Raw genomic sequence first — 23,434 nt, 5'->3', positions numbered from 1 at the left:
AAGTTTGAGGGGTTTGTGTACCTTGTTGCAGGGGTTAACAGGAGTTTGTGGCCACCATGTAGTTCTTGTACCTACAATGAAATTCCGTTGGTGAAAGACTTGGTATAGTGCTCTGACTTATAAGAGGATATGAGACACTACATCAAGAAAAATGTGGCCTTTCGTATCGAAAATCACTATTAACCGACATTATATCGGTATGCTGCCTGCTTGCCATTCCAGTGCCGTGCCAGGGAGAAGATGCAGCCACTATTGAGGGATAGAGTCATGTGATAGCCTGGGCATTTGTTACTGTTGGTGAAGATAATGTGTAAGGCTATAATGACGGTGGTTGACAAGAAAAGATATATGACACGCAGTTCAAGTTCAGACAAAGGTGAAACGCGACATAACGCCTGTTCATCTGAATATTTTTTCCGATTTAACTGTTTATGTTCCAAAAAGACCAACAAAATCGACAGTGGACTATAGTCAGAGCGATGCTGACTGTATCTATTTTTTATGTAGTTCGTTACTTGCCATTTTCCTTTCGTTGCGGAAACGTAGTGTATTTCACAAGTCTAGATTCTCACTTGTATTGGCTGTATGGACTGCCCATCGTAAAACATTCCTGGAGGATATCTATGCATGGCTCTAGCCTGAAAATTCTTCATCAATAATTATCTTGCAAGACCTACATTGATTTTTCTGAGAAGTCCTACACTAAGATGTTGACCGTTATGCGATTAAATGGTCTCTGTATACCATGTGAGACTGTGAATAGAGATCCTTGCTCATTATGTACAACTGTTTCGGAAATTCAAGGCATTTCTGATCAATGTCGGTAGCTAAGTGATTTTCCACTATGTGCTATCTCTCACATCAGTGTGAAAGTTTATATGGAATCTTGTACAGTTGGTGATACGTGATTTTTATTGCGCTCATCATTGCAATGCCATTATAAAAGAACGATTTATAGTTTCTGGACTGCAAGAGGTTACTGTTGTAAAAATGTTTGTCATTTCTGCTAAAGTCATTAGAGTACAAATACTGATATGGCTGTAAAGATTTTGAGGGCCTTGTACAAATTAGCCTGAAGGTACTAACGTAACCTGCATTCACTTTCCATTTGCGGTATTTGGTGTATGTTGTGCATGTAATATCTTTGTGAAGTTTGAGGAGCATTCTCGCAGTGTATCGTTTTATGCGAGAAATTTTAAGGATTTGGGAAGGTTGGTCTGAAATGTATTTGATTGATAATGTAGTAAACAACTAAAGTTTTGGTGATTCGCCTCGCTTCAGGAAATATTTTAATGGGACACTAGATGTGGCATTGTTACTATGGTATTGTCATTGCTTATTTCCATCGTTGATTCTAGAATGACAACCATGGTGTTAAATTTTTAAGGAAATAAGAATTTTCTGTTTATTTACGAGGAACATCATGAATGGAGCATAAATCAGGTTTTATTTTACAGTACTGCAACGGGGTGGGACGGGTCTCGATGGACAGCGTGGGAGGAGCGCCTGACGATGAAATGCCGGCGACCGACCTTGTGGATGAATGGGTTGTGAACAAGGGACATGTACCCGAATCGAGATTTCTATATCTCACGGTATGATATGAGAATCTTTTAGTATTAACGTATTGAAATCAATCGTTATCTGGACATATCAACTAGGTGGGATCTTTCTGTCTGTCATTGTTACAGAAGATAATTGAAATTGCTCAAATTTTTGCCTCCTACGAGAAATCCCATGCCATTTACCAGAAACAAAGCTACCTGAGCGATCGCTTATTATGTTTTAATTCCTTCCAATGCCCGTACTGGATACACAGACTAAGCTTTATAGGAAAATTGGATGCCTTTATTTTGGAACTGTTGATGTTTCACAATACTGTTGGAGTAAGAAAACTAATCTAGGCATAGGTTAAGTTGCAATATGCAATTTTGTAGTGTATTCGTGTTACTGTTAACAACAAATTATTATTATCATTGGTATGCAGTATTTTTAATTAAAATATGTCATTTCAGTTTCATGTTGTGGTTCCATTTCTCTCTGCTGTTGTGTCTTTATCTTTATTTACACAGGGCAGTGGTTAATAAACACACAGTGTTGTGAAAAACTAAATAATTGTATGATAATTTTTGTGAAGAGTTTTTTGTGTTGAGCAGTGGTTGAACATACTGTGTGTGTGTGTGTGTGTGTGTGTGTGTGTATGTGTGTGTGTGTTTTGTTTTGTTAAATCTCTTTTTTTATAATCCATGTACATCCTGCACAGTTAAATTGAAATTAGATTATTTTAATCATAGGCCAGTGAAGACGGTGAGCTAATTACATGACTTCTGTCAGAAAATGAATGACATAACTGGTTGTACAGTCATTTATGTGATATTATCATTGAACTGACAAATTACAGTTGTTTTATTTATACATGGCTTACTGTAAGTGTGGGGTAGAGTCCAATTGTCATTTAATATGATGGGATGCTGAAACAAAGTTAGCTTGTAATAGATCCAGATAGAGAGCCATTAGATTGACAGAAGCATTTGATTGTTCCTTTCAGCGACCACCTTTTAACCTTACCTGGCGCTTCGACTATGCTACTGAGCAGTGTGTCTCCACTGCCTACATTCCAGAAACTAATAAAGACATGGGAAAGAAATTGTCTGTGTTCCATCCTCTTTCTGTTTGCACACATAAGACATGGGAATTTTCACAGGTATAAATGTTTCAATATGGTATCTGATCTCTGTAGAAACATGGTGCTAAATTTGTTAAAAAATTATTGTTGGGGATGGGAGTTAAAGTTGATGAATAATGACTAATAAATAGGCCTGGAACAGGTATACTGTCCCACCACTTACATACATATAGGTTTTCTTGTACCTCACCTTCATTTCCACACACCTGTAAATCATCTGCATACACCACTGCTTTCATATTTTCATCACCCATGTGCAGTACCACTCTTGTCGTTATTTCATCCATCATGATGATGGAAAGTAGAGCAGGTAGTGCATTCCCTTGCTTCAGTCTGTTTTTTTGTTCTAACCAACCTGTGCTCTCTCCTACTTCTACACAACTCATTCTTCTTCAATACATATCCTTCGTTCTTCTCATAGGCAACTTTTCAACTACCCTCTCCCGAAGAGTTTCCCAGGTCTTGCTTTTTTCACACTACCGTGCACAGTGTTCATTGTCATGTTCGCAGTGTCTCTGTTGGAGTTACTTTACATTGAAAATTAGGTCCACTGTTGATTTTCCTGGTCTGAACCCTTAATGTTCCTCTTTGAGGTCTGGTCATACTATCTTCCATTCACCCTTTCCCAGGATCTTCCCAAGTACTGTGACAGCATAATTTTAATGTAGTTTTTTGACACTAAGATTCCACTTTTTGAACATAATGGTGTCCCTCTTTCTTTCTGTAATCATCTAGTGATCCAATAGAGACACTGCACTCCTGCAAAGCTAGCTGTTCTCACCATCTCCACACTTATTTGATCCAGCCCAGGTACTTTTCCTCCTTGCTTGATATTTATTGCTTCTCTACTTCTGGCAGCTTATTCCCATCTCAGCATCCTCCACATCCCCAGATTCCTCATTTTTTCTTCTATTATTCCAGTGTGGTTTAGTAATTCTTCAAAACATTCCTTCTGCTTCTTGATTTCTTGTTCACTCTCAACTTTTTTTTTTGTATTGTGTTGATCATCCTGACACTTCACATAATGCTGCTTTTCTTTGCCTAAATCATTCCATAGAGGACCATCTTACTCTTTTCACTGTACTGTCGTCTTCCATCATTTTGTCCACTCTTCCATTTATTTCCTTTTCTCTCCTGCTATCACTCTTGTAGTCACCTGTTTCTTCTCAATGTATTCCTTCTTGCTTACTCCTTTTTCTCTTGAAACAGTATTTTGCTTATCTTTGAAAATTCCTCCCTTCCTTCAATCCACCAGGTTGTTCCTTCAAGGGCTCCATAAGGTAGGGTAAAATTTCGCACTATATAAATCATTTAAAAATAAATATATGAAATTAGTTGAATGTAAATTATTTAAATTTTCTTGGTAGTATAAATTTTTTTTAAACAAGGCAGCTACTAGTTTCAGTAGTATCTACATTGCCATAAAGTTGCTTTTACAAACATTTCTAAATTGTATTTCTAGGCATATTTTGTATTAGTTATTAGCTGGATAGAAGCAGTGTAGGGTTAAATTTTAAAAGTTGTGAACATTTAAAAAATTAACCAAACAATCTTGGTAACACAGTTTCTCTCGGAACATAGCAACCACTAATTCATTCTTCTCTAAATCAGTACAAAAAGCATATTGCCAAACTTGGGTTCTTAACAAAGTTAACAATTTGCTTGGGAGGTGTGGTCTTTTTGACGGCACAAAAATTTTCAAAGTCATTCTGCAAGGACAGTTCTAGTGGATTACAATAGCTATTGATCACAATGCTGCTAGTGAAAGGACGGTGATTCAGAGGAAAAATGTGACAGTTGTAGTGGGGACATTGCTGTTCCTACAATAAAGTACATACTATGTTAGTTAAAATCAGATGTGTTCCAAGTGTTAGTAAAGAAAAATGTGAATCCCAGGATTGAATGTCAGTTTTGCAGACTTTTCATTTGTACCTATCAAGTGCAATTTTTATGTGCCAGTTTAAAAACTGGGATTTAGTTTTATGTGAGCATTTACTAGATTGTTTCAGAATGTGAAATTCAGTTATCTAACATATCGTTTACGTGAACTACATTAAAAAAAATGCACAACAATATGTGATTTTGAGTGATAAAAAGTAAAATGTTTTAAGAGCTACTTAGTGTAATAAAACCAATAAAGAGTATTTAAATAACACTTTAGTAATTGTAAAAAATAATATAACTTAAATTAAAAATGTCAAATATCTGTGCTGTAATTCTTGCGTTAAACATGGGGGGTTCCAGGGACCTTGTAGAATACATTATAGAAACGTCACCTTGTGGATGAAAGGTTAATACATTCTTTCAAGTTAAACTTAATTTCTACTTGCAAAACTATTATGAGTGAGAAGTGCGCTTGTTGTCATAGGGTAGTGAGTAAGGAGATTTGTTGGTAATCTCCCAGGAAATATTTTCCCTGGGGAGGGGGGAATCTAGTTGGGAGAACATTGGGAAAATACAGAATGACGTAGGTAAAAGTGTCCTGGAGAATAGAGTTCGGGGTGGGGAAACAAAGGAAAGGAAATATAGTACTAACCTGACTAGCAGAAGTTGAAAGCGACCACTATACATCTCTTGGCAATTTTGGGCCTTGGTCGGCAAGTTATTGGAGGCAGGTTGAAGCTGGGCAGCTAGAATTACTGCAGTCTCATCTGCAATGTTCTCCAGCAGTTCTTGAAAACTATAGGATTGTTGCGATACACCTTAGACTTGAGGGCTCTTCTCACAAAACACTTGCACACTGACCAGGGTGGCCAGCTAGGGCCGTGACCAGACTGACCTCTGTTAACAACTCTGTCTGGTGTTAATATTGTTTAAATGTGCTCCAAGGTTCAGCTGGCTGTGTGGGCAGTTGCCCATCCTGTTGGGGTGTGGTTATATGTCTACATTCAGTCAAATTGTTTCCTCTGAGTCCCGGCCACTTCTATTTGCCACATCCTGTAGAAGAGGCTTTCTCCTGTAATTGCAGAGTATACAGCAGGAACATTTTGGCTGAGGAGCAAGAAGGGACAATCTGTGCCCTTCAGACAGTTGCAGGAAATATTGATCAGGATTAATCGATACAGGGGAGGAGGGTGGTTGGGAACTGCAATTGGTAGCGAGACAGGAAGAAAGAATGAGATCTTTTTATTACTAACACTAAAAATAGACATCTACCACTGCCAGAGTTAAGTGGTAAAGAGTGTCAGGTAGGACTAGGAGTAGGAAAAGTGCACCACACTTCAACAGGGATCAGGAAGCCTAGAAATGTGCAAAGTATTAAGAAGAAGAAAGTGTTACTACTAGGCAGTAACCATGGGTGAGGTACAGGCCTTCAGTTACAGGAAAGTGTAGGGACCACAGGCATTTTTAAAGCAAATGCAGGGGTAAGCTAAGTGATAAAGTAATTTGGGTCTCTATGTAAAGATCTTTCAAAACATGACCATGTAGTGATAGTTGTTGAGGTTGTAAACAGTTCGGACAGGAATGGGCCATCTGACATAAATGGTGACCTGGACAAGGTAGCTTCCCTGACTGGTAGTGTCAATGTATACTATGTTGAGCTGTTCCAGTGTGATGTTCAGCAGGTTTTAATGGAATTGTGAGGTGGATTATTGGAGGCTTAGAGGTGGCAGTGATTGCAGCTGACTTTTTGAATGTTGCTCTGGTACTAGTTGTGACTTTTTTCTATGATGTGTCACCGAAGTTGGGATGAAATGTATAGAGTAGCCAATGTAAATGCAAAATTCTGTAAATTCTCAGCATTATTATAATTGAACTTTGGAAAAAAAAAAACCATTTCCAAAAGTATCTGGATCAGTATTAGTGTCTCACAAACAGAAAAGGATACCAGTGGTATTAGGAAGTCCTCCTGAACCCTGAAGTACGTCAGTTCCATGAAAAAGTCACAATGAGCCAGAGTTTTGAAATTTGTGCCATATGTACAAAAAATATTTTTAGGAAGGTGATAATTGCTGCAAAAAAACTCATTTAATGACAAAAAACATACAATGCAGTAAACAAAAGCAAAACAGCCTGGAATGTCATTAATAAAGGAACGAAGGAGAGAGAAACAAGTTGGTTGGTTGATTAGTTAGATTCATATTCCATGGATCATTTTGCACGAAAAATCATAATGACGTGGGAAGAGTTATTTTTCATTCATATCAGAATTTAATTTGTAAATAAGGCTAAATGCTCACATTTATAAAGATTTTGTTTAAACAGTCTAATAAGGGAGAAGATAAAAATAATAAATGATTCACACTCGTTAGCAAACTATGTGAATGAATGTTTTTCAGATATTGCAGAGAAATTAAAAAGGAAAAAAAAACCTGTAAATAATTATGTGCTAAGTAGAATGATTTTATTACCAACCACAGGGTGTGAAGTCACTAAACCGGACAGAACCTAAAACAAAATCAATAAGCTTAAGTGAAGTACCAATGTGTGTGTTAAAAGAAAACATGCAGAGCACACAAGCTCCCTTAACTGTGGGATTTTTTGTTTAGCGCAGCAAAGTGAGGTGGAAAAAATTGTTTGGGGACAAAATAAAACTTATATTTTATTTAACACATGAACACATTTTAAGTATAGGCTACACACTTGATCTCGTTACCAATCAGCAACCATGGAACATCATTTCACAGAGGTCTGATGCCCAAAAGTGTCCTATGCACATTATACACATTGGAAAAATACTTTGTTCACATTTCTTCAACATCCCCCCTTTGAACAAATATATTTCAGATACTGACCGTAGTGTTTCACCAACTTCTGAAACTTGTCTTTATTGAGAGGCTTGGGCAGAAGATACGATAAAATTTCTTCTGTGTATAGATATTGATAGTTATATTTCCCTGCTCCAGATGATTTCTGTAGAAGTGTTCCTTTAGGTCAATATTTTTGGATCTTATGCTGATGAAATTATTGCTGGCAAGCTTAATAGCTCCCATATTATCATAGTTGGTTTTATTTTTGTAAGAGATTCTATTTCACCCATCAGTGTTCTGATCCACAGAGCTTCTTGGATAGTGGAGGATAAGGCCGTATATTCAGCTTCCATGGTGCTCAAACAACTGTCCTCTGTCTCTTATGTGACCAGGAAAGCTATCCTCTCTCAGTTTAAAGCAACTTCCAGTGGTGGCCTGTCTACTTTCCAGCTCACCTCCCCAGTCTATTTGACTGTACCCTTCTTAATTTAAACTTCCATTTTAAAAATATTTCACCTTCAAATATCTGAATATTCTATTGAGGGCCATCCAATGTTTTTCTTTTGGATCATAGCAAAACTTGCTTACAACATTTGTGGCAAATACATTGTCTGGTTTGGAAGTTTGTGCAGTGGACTTCCGATAGCTTCCAAATAGGATACACTTTCCTTATATTTCTTATGTTCATCATTTATTATCAGTTTTGCACCTTTTTCGATTGGGGTAGGAATAGTCTTACAATCTTCCATACCAAACTTTTCTAAGATTTTTCTTGTGTACTGAGATTGATCAGTCCATAGTTCTTCTCTGTTGGTACTTCGTAGAATCTTCATAGCTAAGTACTGACTGACTTCACCTAAGTCATGCATGTTAAATTCTGTCTATAACTTTTTTAAAATAAAAAGTTCGTTTTATTTTCACTGTTGGTCAAAATAAAAAAAAAATCTACCCATAATGGACTTGATTGTAATTTATTCCTTGCTTCTTTTGTAATATGTACTTGGATCTGGTTTTGACTATGGGAAGCTCAGTTTTATCAAAGTTTTATGTAAGCATTTATTCCAGCAGTGGCCACTCTGCTTTAATTCATTCATGCCTTCCTTCAAACACCAAACTTTCCTTTTCTCTGTATGAGGTTTGTTAACTCCACCGGGTGGGGTCACATAAATTTCTTCTTCCAGCTTTCCATTCAGATAGGCTGTTTTCACATCCATTTGATTAATCAATAGGCCTTTTCTTAATGCAAGAGCTAAAAGGTATCTTAATGAGAAATATTTCACCACTGATGAGAAAGTCTGATGATAACGTATTCCTTGTTTCTGACAATATCCTTTAACTACCAATCTGGCCTTGAATTTTGACATTGCACTCTCAGGGTTTTTAATATAGTATATCCATCTTGTTCTTAGTGGCTTTTTATTTTCAGGCATGTCGACTCACCCATGTGTATCATTATACAAAAAAGATTGTAATTATTTTTCATTGCCTCTCTCCAACTTTGGGCATTGGTTCTTGCCAAGACTTCATCGCCTGTGGTGGTTTAACTGTTGAAGGTTTGGGCAACATACATTTCATTCTCTAGGTATCTTTGTGATTCTATTATATGTGTAGGACACCTTAAATTGTCTTCCTCTGTTGAATCTTCTTCCTCAATTCCATTCTCAGGCAGCATATCAGTTTGCTCTACATCTTATCTCCCCATGTTTCAGTTTCCATCTCTTCTTCAGAATTATCACGCCTTATGTGAATTACTGTATTATTTTGACTGTTTTCCTTTATTTTATGTTTAGAATCCCCCAAAAATACTACATCTCCACTGCTTATTAGCGTCTTATTCACAGGATTAGAAAATCTGTATCTTTTTGAATCCTCACAATATCCAGCAGCAATATATTTCTGCTATTTTGCATCCCATTTACCTCTTAATGGTTTTGAAATCTGAGCCACTGCTCCACATCCAAAGACTTTTAAGTGCCTTAGGTCCGGTTTCTTCCCAGTTCATACTTTGTAAGATGTCTTGTTTCTCACAGCTTTGCTAGGTGATCCGTTAATTAAACGCACCACTGTTGACATTACCCAAAGGCCCTTAGGTAGCTCAGCATACTTCTTGCCACCTCTACAATGGTTCTGTTGGCATGTTCTCCATTCTGAGAGACTATAGTGAATGGTAGTCTGATGCCTGCTGACACCCATTTAATTTAACTTTTCCTTAAACTGTCTGTTTACGTATTCTGATCAATTTTCTGATCTAATAATTTTAATTTTCCTCCTCATCTGTCTTTTGACAATTTTGCAGCAAACTTTAAATACATTACACTTTTGATCCTTGGTGCTTATAAAGTAAACACGACTGTACCTAGAAAAATCTTTGAATGTCTGGAAATAGTAGCTCCCACCTAAGGATTTATTCTCCATAGGATCACAGGGATCTGTATGAATGAGTTGCAAGACTTCCATAAATCTGCTTTGAGTTGATTTAAAAGGCAGTCTGGCCTGCTTCTCTTGAAAACACAGCTCACATTATAAATTATTATTTTCATAATTTTCCATCCCAGTTGCCATATTATTCAAATGTCCCAAGTCTCCTATGCCACAAGAAATGTTTTGCAGCATAAACGGGGCAATTTCCAGTTCCAGAAATATCTTGAACTGTGGTATATTTGTAAATATGTTTTACATTAGTTACAGTAGCAACAACATTGCCACAAGAGTCGATTCTTTTGGTTTCCTGTATACCAAAGATAACCTTGCTACCCTTCTTTACTATTTAGCTTACTGACAGCAAATTAGTTGCAATATTCTTCACATAACATTATGAACAGTTACAGTTCGTTTTTCCCATTCACAAGCAAATTAAGACCAACTTTTCCTCTGAGTTCACACTTTAACTTAGACCCATCAACTGTGGAAATTCCAATTTAAGTCCTTGAGTGAACATCATACAAAACTGATGGGGCTTTAATAATATGCACAGATGCTCCTGAATCTGGAAACTACTTTGCATGATTGTCAATTGCTTCACTAAAAGAATAAAAGGCAGAAAGTACCTTATCTTTATGGGCAGTTTTTTTCTCAGGACTACTAAAATTAACATGGTTCTTTTCATTAATACACAACCTTTCATTACAGTGTGATGAGAAACGTCCAATCTTCTGCCACTGAAACATTTTATTGACTTCTTCTTCTTATATTTAGAATATAAAGCCGGCACTGTTTCTATCTTTGGATCATAAGAGACTGGCTCATTTTTCGTGTCCTATAGAATTTTTACGTTCATACTATCTGCTGTAATGGGTATTCCTGAACTTTCGGAACCCATACTCAAAGATGAATATTTCTCTAGTAGTCCAGCTAACAATAAAGTGCCAATCCATTCTTCTGCAATTTTGAAACCAATATTCCTGAGACAATTTGACATTGAAGTTATTTTATTCACACATTCATCCACATTTTTCCGTTTGTTCAATCTTGTAGTTATCATCTCATGAAGTAATCATACTTTTCTGGTTAAACCTCCATCTTCAATTGCATTTTTCAGTTTGTCCCATACCTCCTTTGCTGATGTAGTCTTTTATATGTGAAGATAATTTACTGGATCGATCAAAAAACAAATAAATGACTCATTCACAACAGGGAAATTTCCGTAGCACTTAAAACAGGCAAGAGTGGTGTCTCTGCTGAAGAAAAGTATGCTGCGGACATAGAAAACTACTAGTCCATTTCCCTGCTGTCACCATTATCAAAAATCATAGAATCAATGAAAGGCAGGTTAGTGAATTACTTGTAGGATGTAACCTGCACAGTGAATCACAGTTTGGTTTTCAAAGTGGTTGAATTACAGAGTCAGACATTATAGAATTAACAAAAGTTACTTGGTGCTCTTGAAAACTGTGTGTTATAGACATATTTTTAGATCTTTCTAAGGCTTTTGGTATTGTTGACCATAAGATTCGATTCAATTAAGATAGAAGCATTGAGAATAAGAGATGTAGTAATGACTGGTTCGGCTTGTAACTAGGAGATAGGGTACAAAGACTGGAGGTAATACATACTTCAAATAAGTCTAAAATCTTTTTTCTGTGATAGTCACTGAGAGAAAAAGAGAACTCCTTGCAGGAAAAGCAAATATGAAACCCTAAAGGAGTCTACAATTCACCAATATGCAAGAAAATGAGATTGAGCATAGAGAAAACAAATGCCATGAATTTAAGTTTGAAGAAGAGGGAAAGTGACAAGTTACATGTGGATGGCTGCTTTATAGACTATGTAACAAATACAAAATTTGTAGGAAATTGATATTGCTTCTCAGTTGCAATGGTGTGAACACACAAGACACTTGAAAACAGTATGTCATCAACATTTTATGCCATTTGAGTCCTGTGATCAGTATGCACAGCCAGTGTCTTTTAGTTACATTCTGTTCATATGGAATTTCATTTCTTAGCTGTTCTGAGGAACAGATGTACAAAATATGAACACAGTTGTCAAACTTCATAAAAGGACCATAATAATAAACCAAAGTTTATAATAAAGATCTGTTCGAAACACTAGGGATGTTAACAACGCCATGTGAGTACATTTACTAATCAGTTGTGCCCATTGAAAATAACATTGGTAATTATTGCATAAACAGTTCTGTCCATGACCGTGAAACAGGATGTAGACTGAACGTACATTTTTTCAAGAAAGAATAAACATGAAACTCAAAACAACATTTTATACTGAGGAATGAAACTGTACATTAAATTATCCAAGACAAACTTTTTTTTTTTTTAAAAAAAGTGCAGGTTTACTTTCATTACACAGAGTAGGGGTTTGATAAAGAATTTAACACAAATGAATAATAATAATAATAAAAATCATATGATTTCATTTAACACCTACACACTGTGTTTCTTCCCACCACCCACTTTTTTTTAATGTTATCCTCTTTCTGAGCTAAACATCTTACTCATTAAGAGGGATGCTGACTCAGTTTTTTCAGGACACCAAATGGGAAGTTCTGGCACTGAAAATGGAAATCAGGATAAACTGTATGAGGTAATGATATTTTAAACAGACTGGTCTTATATTTGTGAGAGTGGAGGCTCCATTCTTCATCTGGCTGCCCTCATTTAGGTTCTCCACGACTTACAAAAACTACATTAGGCAAATGTTGAGATGATTCCTACTACAAGGCAACGAGTCCCATCTTTGTCAAACTAGAGCTGTAAATATGTAAATGCCTGTGTATATGAATTACATTATTTTTGTTGGTATTAAATTTTAATGCCAGGACATATTCAATATCCTTGTAAAAGTGGACTACGGATAACAACAACAACAACAACAACAACAACTACTACTACTACTACTACTACTACTACTACTACTACTACTACTACTACTTTGAGTCCTGGTCATATATTATGTTGTTTACCACAGATTTACTTGGCAAATCATGGCTGTGCTTGATTGCTTTAAAACTTTGCTTCTTCTTAAACCAGGTTTTCCTGAGTGCTAATCCATTACTTTTACAAAAGGCAATGATTATCATCCTTAATCATTTCTCCTTCCCCACTCTGCCACTCACAATACGTCCTCATACTCTTTCCTTTCCGTCTGAGATGATGATGTTCTGAAAGGCATTAATTTTTCCAGAGCATGATAGTATCGATTGGCCTTTATCTCATTCTTTCAGAATATGTTTTGTGGTGTGGGTGTCTGTGTTTCCAGTACTAAGTATGTTCTTAAAGATGATGATCTTTTTTTCCACAATAGAATATATAGACTGTTACTTATCATCTAGGTGATATGCATGTTTTTGGGTTTAGATTCATTAATAGAAGTTATCTTTCAGGTTAATCCCATTGGCTCTTCTTCTGCTGGCATAGCATCATCATCATCATCATCATACATACATACACATTAATGTTGACTTTACATCCATAGATTTATGCATTTGAAGCTCAAAAATAGTTTCTTTGAATGTTAGACTTAAAAGCACTGTGGACAAGACACCCTCTCTGCTGATTCTCCCTTAGTCCAGTGCACTATTACCATTTTCCTGGAACCAGCGGGGTTTCATTGACTGTGACATATTGAGCATATACTCAGTCACAGCATGTTAATTAACATTTTCTAAACTATTAAAGGCCCACATAAAGTCCATACAGAATGTGGGGGCTCCCATCATATTAATATGCTATTATGTATGCCTACCTCAGTACAAATATCTGGTCTATTAGACATGGTAACATGTTTATACTGTCTCAATACCTCTTCTGAGTACAGACTTAGCCCATTACACAAAACATCAGACCTAATTTTTTGTATGACATTGAGCAAGATAATCTGTGGAGTGCCACGTCATATTGTAGTCCTTCTTATATATAAGCGGAATAACTCTTCCCAGAAATTTTCCTAGCGTCTTAGTAAACCGATAATTTTTCCATTCTTCAGGAACTGTGTTGCAGTCCCATCACTTCCATGTGATTGTTGGTTTTTGAGATGCTGGATAAGCCTTTATACTTCCTGAAATGTAGTCTCCCCACTCTGTGGTTCTGCTGCATAATGAGGCGGTGTTTCATCTTCCTTGGGGTCACTTTGAGGATTTCCTGGAAGTATTCTTGCCAATGGTTCATTGTCTATTTACCAGCAGACAGATTCCTTGCCTATCGTTACACACTGTAATCTTTGGTATTTTTTCTTGGGTTCCTTATTTACATTTTATAAAACTTCCTAATTTCATCCCTGGGACAGTGCTCTGTTATCTCCTCTCTCCTTTTTTCACCCATCTCCTTTTTTCCTTCTGCATCTTCTTGCTGCTTTACCTTTCTTTCCTTTGTAGAGAAAGTCTGGCTAGCTGTTGTTTAACGCTCGGAGACATCCTTACCTAGACTGCTTCTTCTGCTCTACTGCTTGCCTACACTACTCAACATACTATTTGTCCTTTCATGGATTTCTAATTTCATCTGTTGTTTCATAGATGGTAGTAAAATAACTCTCTTGATAATGTATAATATTATCAATATTGATATAATTCATGATCAAATGTTTGTGAATTCCTAAACTACTGAGGTCATCAGTACCCAGACACACACACTACTTAAACTAACTTATGCTAAGAACAACACACACGCCCATGCCCAAGGGAGGACTCGAACCTCCAGTGGGGTAATTCTTGTCTATGCAGTTTTTTTGTCCTTGGTCTCCTTCCTGCCTTAGGGTTATGTACATCCACAAACTCTGCTACCCTCTGACAATTATTGCTTCTCTCTTAATAACAAAATATTTCTTTGCCAGATGACATTTGAAAAGCCTTTTGTTTCTCAATTACTACACCATAATCCCTCAGAATTATCATGAATTTGTAGTGGGGTTTTCTTTTCGAGATTGTTTGCAAATGATCATGATCATTTGACTCTTTCATAGGGGCACGTAAATTTACAAAGGCAATGTTCTTAAATTCTCCTTTGACACTGAGTGTGCAAAGTCTAAGAAGGAAATTTGTATTTAATGTTGTGTCAACATTGAAGTCGTTAGAGACAGAGCACAAGCTCTGATTGCATCAAGGATGGGGAAGGAAATTGTCTGTCTGTGTACTTTCAAAGGAACCACCTTGTCATTTGGTGGAGCGATTTAGGGAAATCACAGAAATCTTAAATGTGGATGGCTGAAGGTGGGTTCAAACCTCCCCCCCCCCCCCCCCCCCAAATGCAAGTCCCGTGTACTAACCACTGCACCACCTCACTTGATGTGTGCAGAGTCTCTCATTACATAGTGTAAGTTCAGGACAGACTTGTGATTACTCTGACGCTGTAATACAACTCCATATTCTGTCTGTACATCATTTTTCGTGGAGTAGAATAGCAGAACTTTTTTGTGTATGTGTATCTCTCATCCTTCTATCTATTCTCTTGTGCTGTAACAGTTGTCATTCCATATTTCTAACTCCCCCCACTCCTCCACAGGAGCTCAGCATGATTTGGTGAGTTCGTGTGTGGCTACCACGGGCCTTCAGCCTTTGCAGCACCTCTTCCCTTTCTATGCTAGATGTCCCATCCTCCTGCTGTTCTTTTTCCACTCCCTTGGGAAAAGTGTTTTGGGAATTTTTGGGAATGCATCCTGGAGTTTCGGTAGCCTGGAATTGGAACAGTTGCTCATGGTTTTTTTCTTCCTTCTTTCTTTGTTCTCCATCTCCTCCCCTTCCTCAGGTTCAGCATTTGAGGTCTCTCTTTGTTTCTTCTTCCTCCCTGTGTGTTCCTGAAGGCTGGTCCATGCATATGATGCAAAACAAATGACTGAGTAATGCGGAATTCCCAGCCCTGGATTGGCATATAAGGTCTACACGTACCCCCTGGTACAAGCCAGTCCAAGGGAGGTGTGATTACATGAGCTGCTACCTTTGCAGTTGGCAGTTAGTCCCTCTGTGTAGTGTTCGGGTGGTGTGACCTAGGGCAGGTGAGCCTCCCTCTGAGGGGCCCCCAGCCAGAAGGAGCATGCCATCAGACACACAGGCAATTGGGGAGTTTCCACAATGAGCCAGCCACCATCTCAATCTACGTCTACTAAAAGTAAACACAATGAGGCTAAAGATTCAATGGCTCGCCCAGCTGCACCTCAGTTCCTCACGGTCTCACGTACCTAAGGAGGTCAGTTTTTTGCTACAGTTAATCCATTTATTATTCAGAAAGGTGTTGATGCAGTTGGAAGCCCTGTGAAATCTTGCTCTCGCTTATGCAGTGGGACTTTACTTGTGGAGATCACTTGTGATTTTCAAGCCCAACAGTTGCTTACTGCTTAGCTCCTCCATTGCTATCCTGTTTCTGTCGAGGGCCGATACACCCTGAATTCTTTGCATGGTGTTGTTTACACCCAGCTGCTTGATATTCTGATTTTTTTTTTTTTTTTTGGAGGGGGGGGGGGGGGGAGGGAGATCTAGCGTTATTTATCTGATCAGAGCATCAGTGCGGTCCATTGGGTAATGAAAAAGGTTGATGCATACTTAGTGCCAACACACACTCTTTTTCTCACATCTGATCAAGTAGTTCTTCCTAATCGAAGATTAAGGCAGGCTATGACAGAGTGACCAGTTTTTCTATATGAAAAAATGGGACATTTGCAAAAAAATTGGGATAAAAAATGAGACAAAACATGGCACTAGACAAAAAGAAAATATTTTGCTTATATGCCTGCATCACTTTAATAAAATAAATAAAAACTTGATTTTATAAACATAAAAAGGCACATATTTTAACAAGACACTTCAAAACATGTGTGTAATGGCACTGAATCATATAATTCATTATTCTTCCAAGAACTGATTATAATTCAAAATATTGAGAAATTGATACAATGATTTGTGACAGATATGTAGACTGTTTAGCTACTGTATGAGGAACACTGCTTCTAACATTGTACTTACAATCAGAATAGCTAATATCTTTCAAAAGCTGTGACTTAGTTAACAGAAGGTGTAGAACACCTTGCAGCTGAGGTTTTGATAATTAGTCATAACTGTTACAATTGCTTCAGTAGTTTCAGTGGTAAAATGGTTATTCTCGTGAATCTAAAGAGAATTCACGATTGAAAATACCTGTTTCTATTTTTACATGAAGTACCTGTACTTTTAAGTGTATGGAATACATCACACCATCTCTTATGTATTTCCAAATTAGCTTTTTCCCATTTCTTAAGTTTCTTGGATACAGTGTTGTTTGCACATTCTGTCTCATCAAACAATACATCTTCATCTATCTGAAATGTTGCACTGAATCTACTGTTTACTATACTTTGAGGCAGATTAAAAGTACAGCTCAAGAAAGACAATTTTTCCATGTTATCTGATGAAATGATTTCAGATGTTGAAATGAAGTCCACTTTTCTCGATAAGTCACCAAAGTGTCATAAAATAAATTTGTAATCATCTCAGATTTTGACTGAATGAAAATACTTTCCTTTTCCAAGTTAATTAAAATTGAAGAAATAGCTGAAGTTGGAATGGAAATTGACTAAATTTCCTGTTAATTATTTTTTCTTTAAGCAGCTCTAACTCTTCAGATGATTCTGTAGCTGAAATCTTGGTTCTTTTCAACTTTTGGATTGATTGTGGAAACATTTTCGATTGGCTTTGTGTGAAATGAAGCCAAAGACGTTACTGTGGGTTCTCAAAAAACTGTCTCAGCACTGAGATAGAAAAATAAGATGTCAAAGGTTAAATCAAACAGTGGAAACTCCCGGCAGGAATATCAGTAATGAAGGAAAAGACAGAGTGCTACTTCCTGTAAAGAAGACATGTTAAGTTGCAGACAGGTACAATTTAAAGACACTTACATAATGCTCGGCCTAAGATTCTGGAGTTGGCTGTCAGGTGTGCATGAAGGATGCTTGCTTGTGTGTATGAATGGTGTGTTTTTCTCTTTTGCCGATTTTAAGGCTGTAACCGAAAGCTTTATGTAAGTTTATTTTAATTGTCCCTGTCTTCAGCTTACTGTGGTAAATAGCGATCTGTCTTTTTCCTCCTTTGTAGATTTAAAAGGTTCATACAAATCAATAACTCTTGTAACTCTTGGCAACAATGACAATGATCTAGTTCTAATAAGACCTGGAACTTGCTACTATTCAGTATTTTTTATGTCAATGGGAAGAATGTCTGCATTTGTTTGAACTCAGTTGTATACCACATGGCCTACACAACTGATGTCTTGAATGTTCATCTTGAGAATACTGTTCAGTTTGGAATAAACATTGTTTATCCCAGTCCTCTTTTACCCACCAAACTTGGTATTACAGTTATCTGCACAAAATGCGTCTATCTTGTCAACTATATTTTGCTTTCTTCCAAAATATAGGTAGCTGATAATTCTGCCATTTCTCCACCAATGTTCTGAAGACAGATTACTTTGCACTAATCACTTTTGGTAGAAATGAAATACCTAACTAGAATCAGCACTAGCTTTATGCTTTTGTGATTTGATGCATCAGCTATCACTGAGACATACTTAGTATTGTCAAGTTCTGACTGAACTACGTGCATTGCATACAGTGATAAAATGTTCAGTAAAATCGACTTGCGTTTTTCCAATAACATGTGAATTTTTTCTCAAATAGATCTCTGATGAGAATAGCTGTGTAATCTGTTGAACAGAAAGAATAATTGTGTTTTGCGATATGGAATGCAAACATTCCTTCTCCTGCATTGATATGTTTATCTTCCTCTGTTTATAGTTTATTCATACTTTACAAAGGAAGTTTTGCTGCTAGAAGTTCTTGCAGAAACTGCCAACTGGTGCTTCTTTTTCTTTAAGTGCTGCATTACATCGGCATGTCGTCCTTATTAACGAGCACGAGGTAGTCACACAAAGCAAACGACAGACAATGGATCTGCCTGTTTCTCATTGTTGTCTGTAACAGTCCGAAGACATTGTGTCGTTTGCACCTACTGCACTAATAGTGAATAGCTAATTTGTAACTACAAATACAATTGAACATTGGTAGCCCTATAATGTTCTTTATCAGAAACTTGTTACATTCGTCCGTCTTTTCTGCAGTAGCAAATAATTGATATGAATTGCGAAGCTCGTGCATAAGTCTCTGGCACTGAAAGAAAGGAAAGGACACTCCCATTAAAATTGGGATGTCTGGTCACCCTAGGTTATGAAGTCATCACTGTCCGACCATATGTTCCAAACCTGATGCGTCATTACCAGTGTCAAAATATAACCACCTCGTGTGCTGTCAGAACACAGCCACTGTGTTACTTCTGGAAGAGATGCTTGTGATGGTGATTGCCCATCTCCTTCTCCCCATTGCATCAATTGTGATGGCGATTGTGCCATGTCGTCCCACGAGTGTCTCATGTATCTAGGTGAAGAAAAAATAACCCTACCCTGTCACTCACAAGTTATTGGCTAGTTGAAAGCCCTGAATTTTACCATCTGGCAGTGACAGAACTGTTCTTCTGCCCCACGGAGAACCTGGCCACACAGACTTATGACCTTCAATTCAGTTATAGCTGCGAAATTGCCCAGTATCACAATAGCATCCCTGTCTCATTCTCCTACAGCTGCACCACAAGCCACCAAATCTTTATCCCCAGGAGTGAAATCACCTGCTACACAACCAGCAAGCTGCAAAGAACAAAAGAAACTCTCCCATGAAGACTTTGTAAATCCCTCCAACCAACAAATGCCGTCAACCTTTGGCTGTTTGCAAATTTCCTGACACACTACCTGTTTGTAACCACTTATGTTCCAGTGTATGTTTGCTGTCTGTGTTATTGACTGTTTAAGCTAAGATGTGTGGGTTGTCAATCGTGTTTTACTTTTTATCCATTGAAGTAATATGGTGAAGGACATTTAATCTTTAATCTTTGGTTAGGGACATCCACTGCCTCTAAGGCATATTTTTTTTGGACCTTTCGCTATGGGCGAAGTCCTTGTTTTCAGCTCTCTTTCCTTCATCAATTGGGCTTAACGTATAGACACTTTTAACTTCGTTCCCTTGTTGGTGTTATAAAGTTATGACTTGGGCACTTATGACCTCAGTTGTTTTTGTGCGGGGTGGGGGGAGGGGGTCGTCACCCAACACCAGATTTTTAGCCATTTTTTCATATTAATTTGCCTCAGCCGTGTTCAGCTTTGTACAGGCAATCTAATATTCCTTGTGGTATCATTTGCAACAATAGATGTTTCTGAGGTGGATGGATTAGCCTTGCCCTCAGCCTCACCCTTTCTTCCTGAAAGACTGATTGTATTAGACGATTAATGTCCACTATGCATGTTAAGTTGTCCTACCATGTTGCATGGTAACACTTCATTTGGCTCCTCATGTGAGGACAGTTTGGCTTTGGTGACTGCCAGTAACTAGAATACCAAAAACCCCAGCCACCTGAACAGGCGTACACTACTCTGCCCAGCACTGAAAAAGCATTTGATACGGTGGCATCCCTGGGAAAGGAGGTTCTGAATTTACATAAGGTTTTTCAAAACTAACATTGTGAAAATAGATTTGCTTGTAAAATAAGATATTCATCTATGGAATAAATCTTCAAAGTATTTAGCACATGCCTAATGAAATAAATAGCTGAAGGAATAGAACTCTGTTTGCATTCATTTATCCATTATTTTCATCATAATTTCAGGCTTGTGGAATTTATGTGAAATATATTTGTTTTTAAATTGCAGGTGGAGTATGTTGGAGGACAGAGTGGTCTCTATGAACCTGGCGCACCATTCTCTCCTCAGCCATCTACTTCCTTACCAGAATTTGACAGCCACATAAATCCTCTAGACCCTAACATGAGCTCAGCAGCACAGTATTCACCACCATATACGGGACAGGTACTGGATAATCATTTATTAGGTTATTTACCAGGATTGAGTACTGGATGAGTAATTTTGTGCTTCACTATGTCAAATACAAATACTTGACAGCAGGTACTAAACTATGAAATTTTTAATTTAATAGGGTCTTTGACAGGTAAATGTGACTGATGTGAAAAGTATTTGGAAAAAAGTGCTGCTTAACCATGTGTTGTTGACTTATTACATTATCATCACTTGTGAGACATTTTGTAGACGAGGCAGGCCACTTTATGCAAGGAGTTGCATAAAAAGCACAACTTAAACATTTTGAAAATCAGTTAAAATTAGTGTGGGACAATGTTATAGTTTTGTAGGTGCCCAGCGGAAGAGGTCTTTGGTGATCATACAGTATCAAAATTACATAATCAACAGAGCAACTATACTCATAGAAACAGCAAAGATTTGTTGTAGTTGCTCCAACTTACATTGATACTGCAACATGTAGCAGAAATTTGTGCCATCTGATCTGGATAAACTTAAAGAATACACACTCATGACCCAAAACATTATTACCATCTGTTTAATAGTGTATAGGTGTATTATGGGAATTTTGGTATCCCCAACAGCAGATGTTACAATGGAAGTGGATGAGCTGGCGTACTGGTAGCAAGACAGTGCAGAAACCTGCCATGGAGGGCACAGGCAATACGCAGGATGGAGAGCCCCACTGGCAGAGGTGTTCACCTGTTGCCAGTGGGAGGCTGGATGGGCCAGTGCTACTCGGAGTTACACCACCGCAGACGTCACATAGCTGACCATGCAGTGGGCTGTGTTGAGTGCTTAGCTATCAGTTGTCCATGCCAGCTGTGTGCTGAGTTTTTCCCATACTCGTCTCTGTGTGGGTTTGAACTCTCTGCTTCCCGTTTACTGACTTGCACAGAGAATTCTTTTCTCTCTCATGGGGTTTCTGTTCCCCAACTATTGGTTCAAATGGCTCTGAGCACTATGGGACTTAACATCTATGGTCATCAGTCCCCTAGAACTTAGAACTATCTAAACCTAACTAACCTAAGGACAGCACACAACACCCAGTCACCACGAGGCAGAGAAAATCCCTGACCCCGCCAGGAATCGAACCCGGGAACCTGGGCGTGGGAAGCGAGAATGCAACCACACGACCACGAGTTGCGGACCCCCAACTATTATCGAGCTACCATTGGTCTGTGAAGTATATTCGTCGACTGTGTATTGAAGCAATGTTGTCAAGCTTGTGTAGATACTAAAGGAACAAAAGACAGTAGCGATTCTGCAAGACATGAATTTGTGAAGTATACGGCACCAGGTGTCTACCCGCAGGTCATACATTTTCCATATATTACTGGCTGGCTGTTTGTGGGCATGAAACTAGTGCTCGATAGTGTCAGAGACGTGTTCAATCAGGCAAATTTTGTGGCTAAAACATCACGAGTTCACTGCTATCCTCCTCAAACAACTGTCATGTGTTTCTGGGACAGTTATTCTGCTGGAAGATGTCAGTGGTGTCAGGGAAGACATCAAGCATGATGAAGAGATACAGGCAATCCACAAGAATGTTATCTACTTCACAGCTGTTATGGTGCCCTCATTACTACTACAGGTCCCAAGGAAGCCAAAGTGAATCTCCACCATAGCATAATACTGCACGCATTGCACTGCATTCATGATGTAATGCATGTTTTAAACAGCTGTTTGTCTGGATATGACTATTGACATGATGTAACAAGACACAATCCGTTTAACCAAATGACACCTTTCCACTGATCCATGATCCAGGGTCTACATTCCATGCCCATTGCAATTGTTACAGATCAGTCATGGGTCAGTACGGGAACACATAGGGGGTCGACTGATGTGGAGCCCCATTTTCGACAATATTTTCAGTGGTGTGCACTAGCACTGTACTCCATTGTCATATCTACCACAGACAGTTGCCTGTTGTGCTTTATAGAGTGGACAAGCCTCTGACCACCACATTCTGTGATTTGTTGTCTCATAGTGTTATCATTCTTCAACCACTTTTCGCAAGTGCTCTTGATAATAGCATGCGAACAGCCAACCAGTTTCTCTGTTTCTTAGTTGCCTGTTCCAGGTGCTGGGCCATAACAAATTGCCCTTTGTGAAAGCTGCTTACATGAGTGCGTTTCCCCATTTGCGGCCCATATTGTCGCTAGAATGGTTCTGCATTTGCCTCTTCCCCACTTGTATACTTCACTTGCTGAGTCACATGTCTGCTATGCCACCAGGTAGCAGACAATCTTGTGGTGATAATGTTGTGACCCATCAGTGTATGAGATTGCAAAAGATCAGGGCACAGCTCACAGTTATTCGCTATCAATTGGGAGGTAAGTTTTTTCAGCCAACTTTTTTACCTGGTAGCATTGTTCCACCTAGGCACTTAATTTTACCAGATCCAATATTTTGCAGTAATATGACACTACAACTTTTTCTCTGGAATTATCTGAGAATGATTCGGTCCAATCAGCCTGCAACTGTTGAGTCGTGAGAAGTAGTATGAGAATAAATCGGGACTGACTGTTTACAACTGCCTATAAACCTACGACCCTCTGGGAATGACTTTTATCAATAAATCATTAACAGTACATGTCATTTGAGCAACATTAATGTAAATATAATTAAGAAGAATGTCTGATGTGTGCTTTTTACAAATGAAATATTTTTGTTTTTCTTTAAATATGATGCTTATCTTGAAAATAATTAATTTGAATTGCTAT

At 37.9% G+C, this 23,434-nt stretch overlaps 1 protein-coding gene across 4 annotated transcripts in view; it reads left to right on the top strand.

Moving 5' to 3' along the window:
• The first annotated feature begins 1,099 nt into the window (after positions 1–1,099).
• Positions 1,100–23,434, top strand: part of LOC126279055 (zinc finger protein 729-like) — a 194,432-nt gene continuing 172,097 nt past the window's right edge. Inside the window, exons 1-3 of one of the 4 annotated variants that reach the window (XM_049979485.1) lie at positions 1,100–1,211; positions 1,458–1,595; positions 20,544–20,699. In XM_049979485.1, the coding sequence (XP_049835442.1) occupies positions 1,485–1,595; positions 20,544–20,699 (267 nt within the window). In that variant the 5' untranslated portion in view covers positions 1,100–1,211; positions 1,458–1,484. Of the gene's footprint in view, positions 1,324–1,457; positions 1,596–20,543; positions 20,700–23,434 lie in introns of all 4 variants that reach the window. The other 3 variants (XM_049979482.1, XM_049979483.1, XM_049979484.1) reach the window with 3 other exon arrangements.

This window comes from Schistocerca gregaria, chromosome 6 (assembly GCF_023897955.1).
Source record: "Schistocerca gregaria isolate iqSchGreg1 chromosome 6, iqSchGreg1.2, whole genome shotgun sequence".
NCBI classification, from domain to species: domain Eukaryota; kingdom Metazoa; phylum Arthropoda; class Insecta; order Orthoptera; family Acrididae; genus Schistocerca; species Schistocerca gregaria.
The sequence above is the reverse complement of the archived record's forward strand: the minus strand, read 5'-3'. Positions and strand labels throughout refer to the sequence as shown.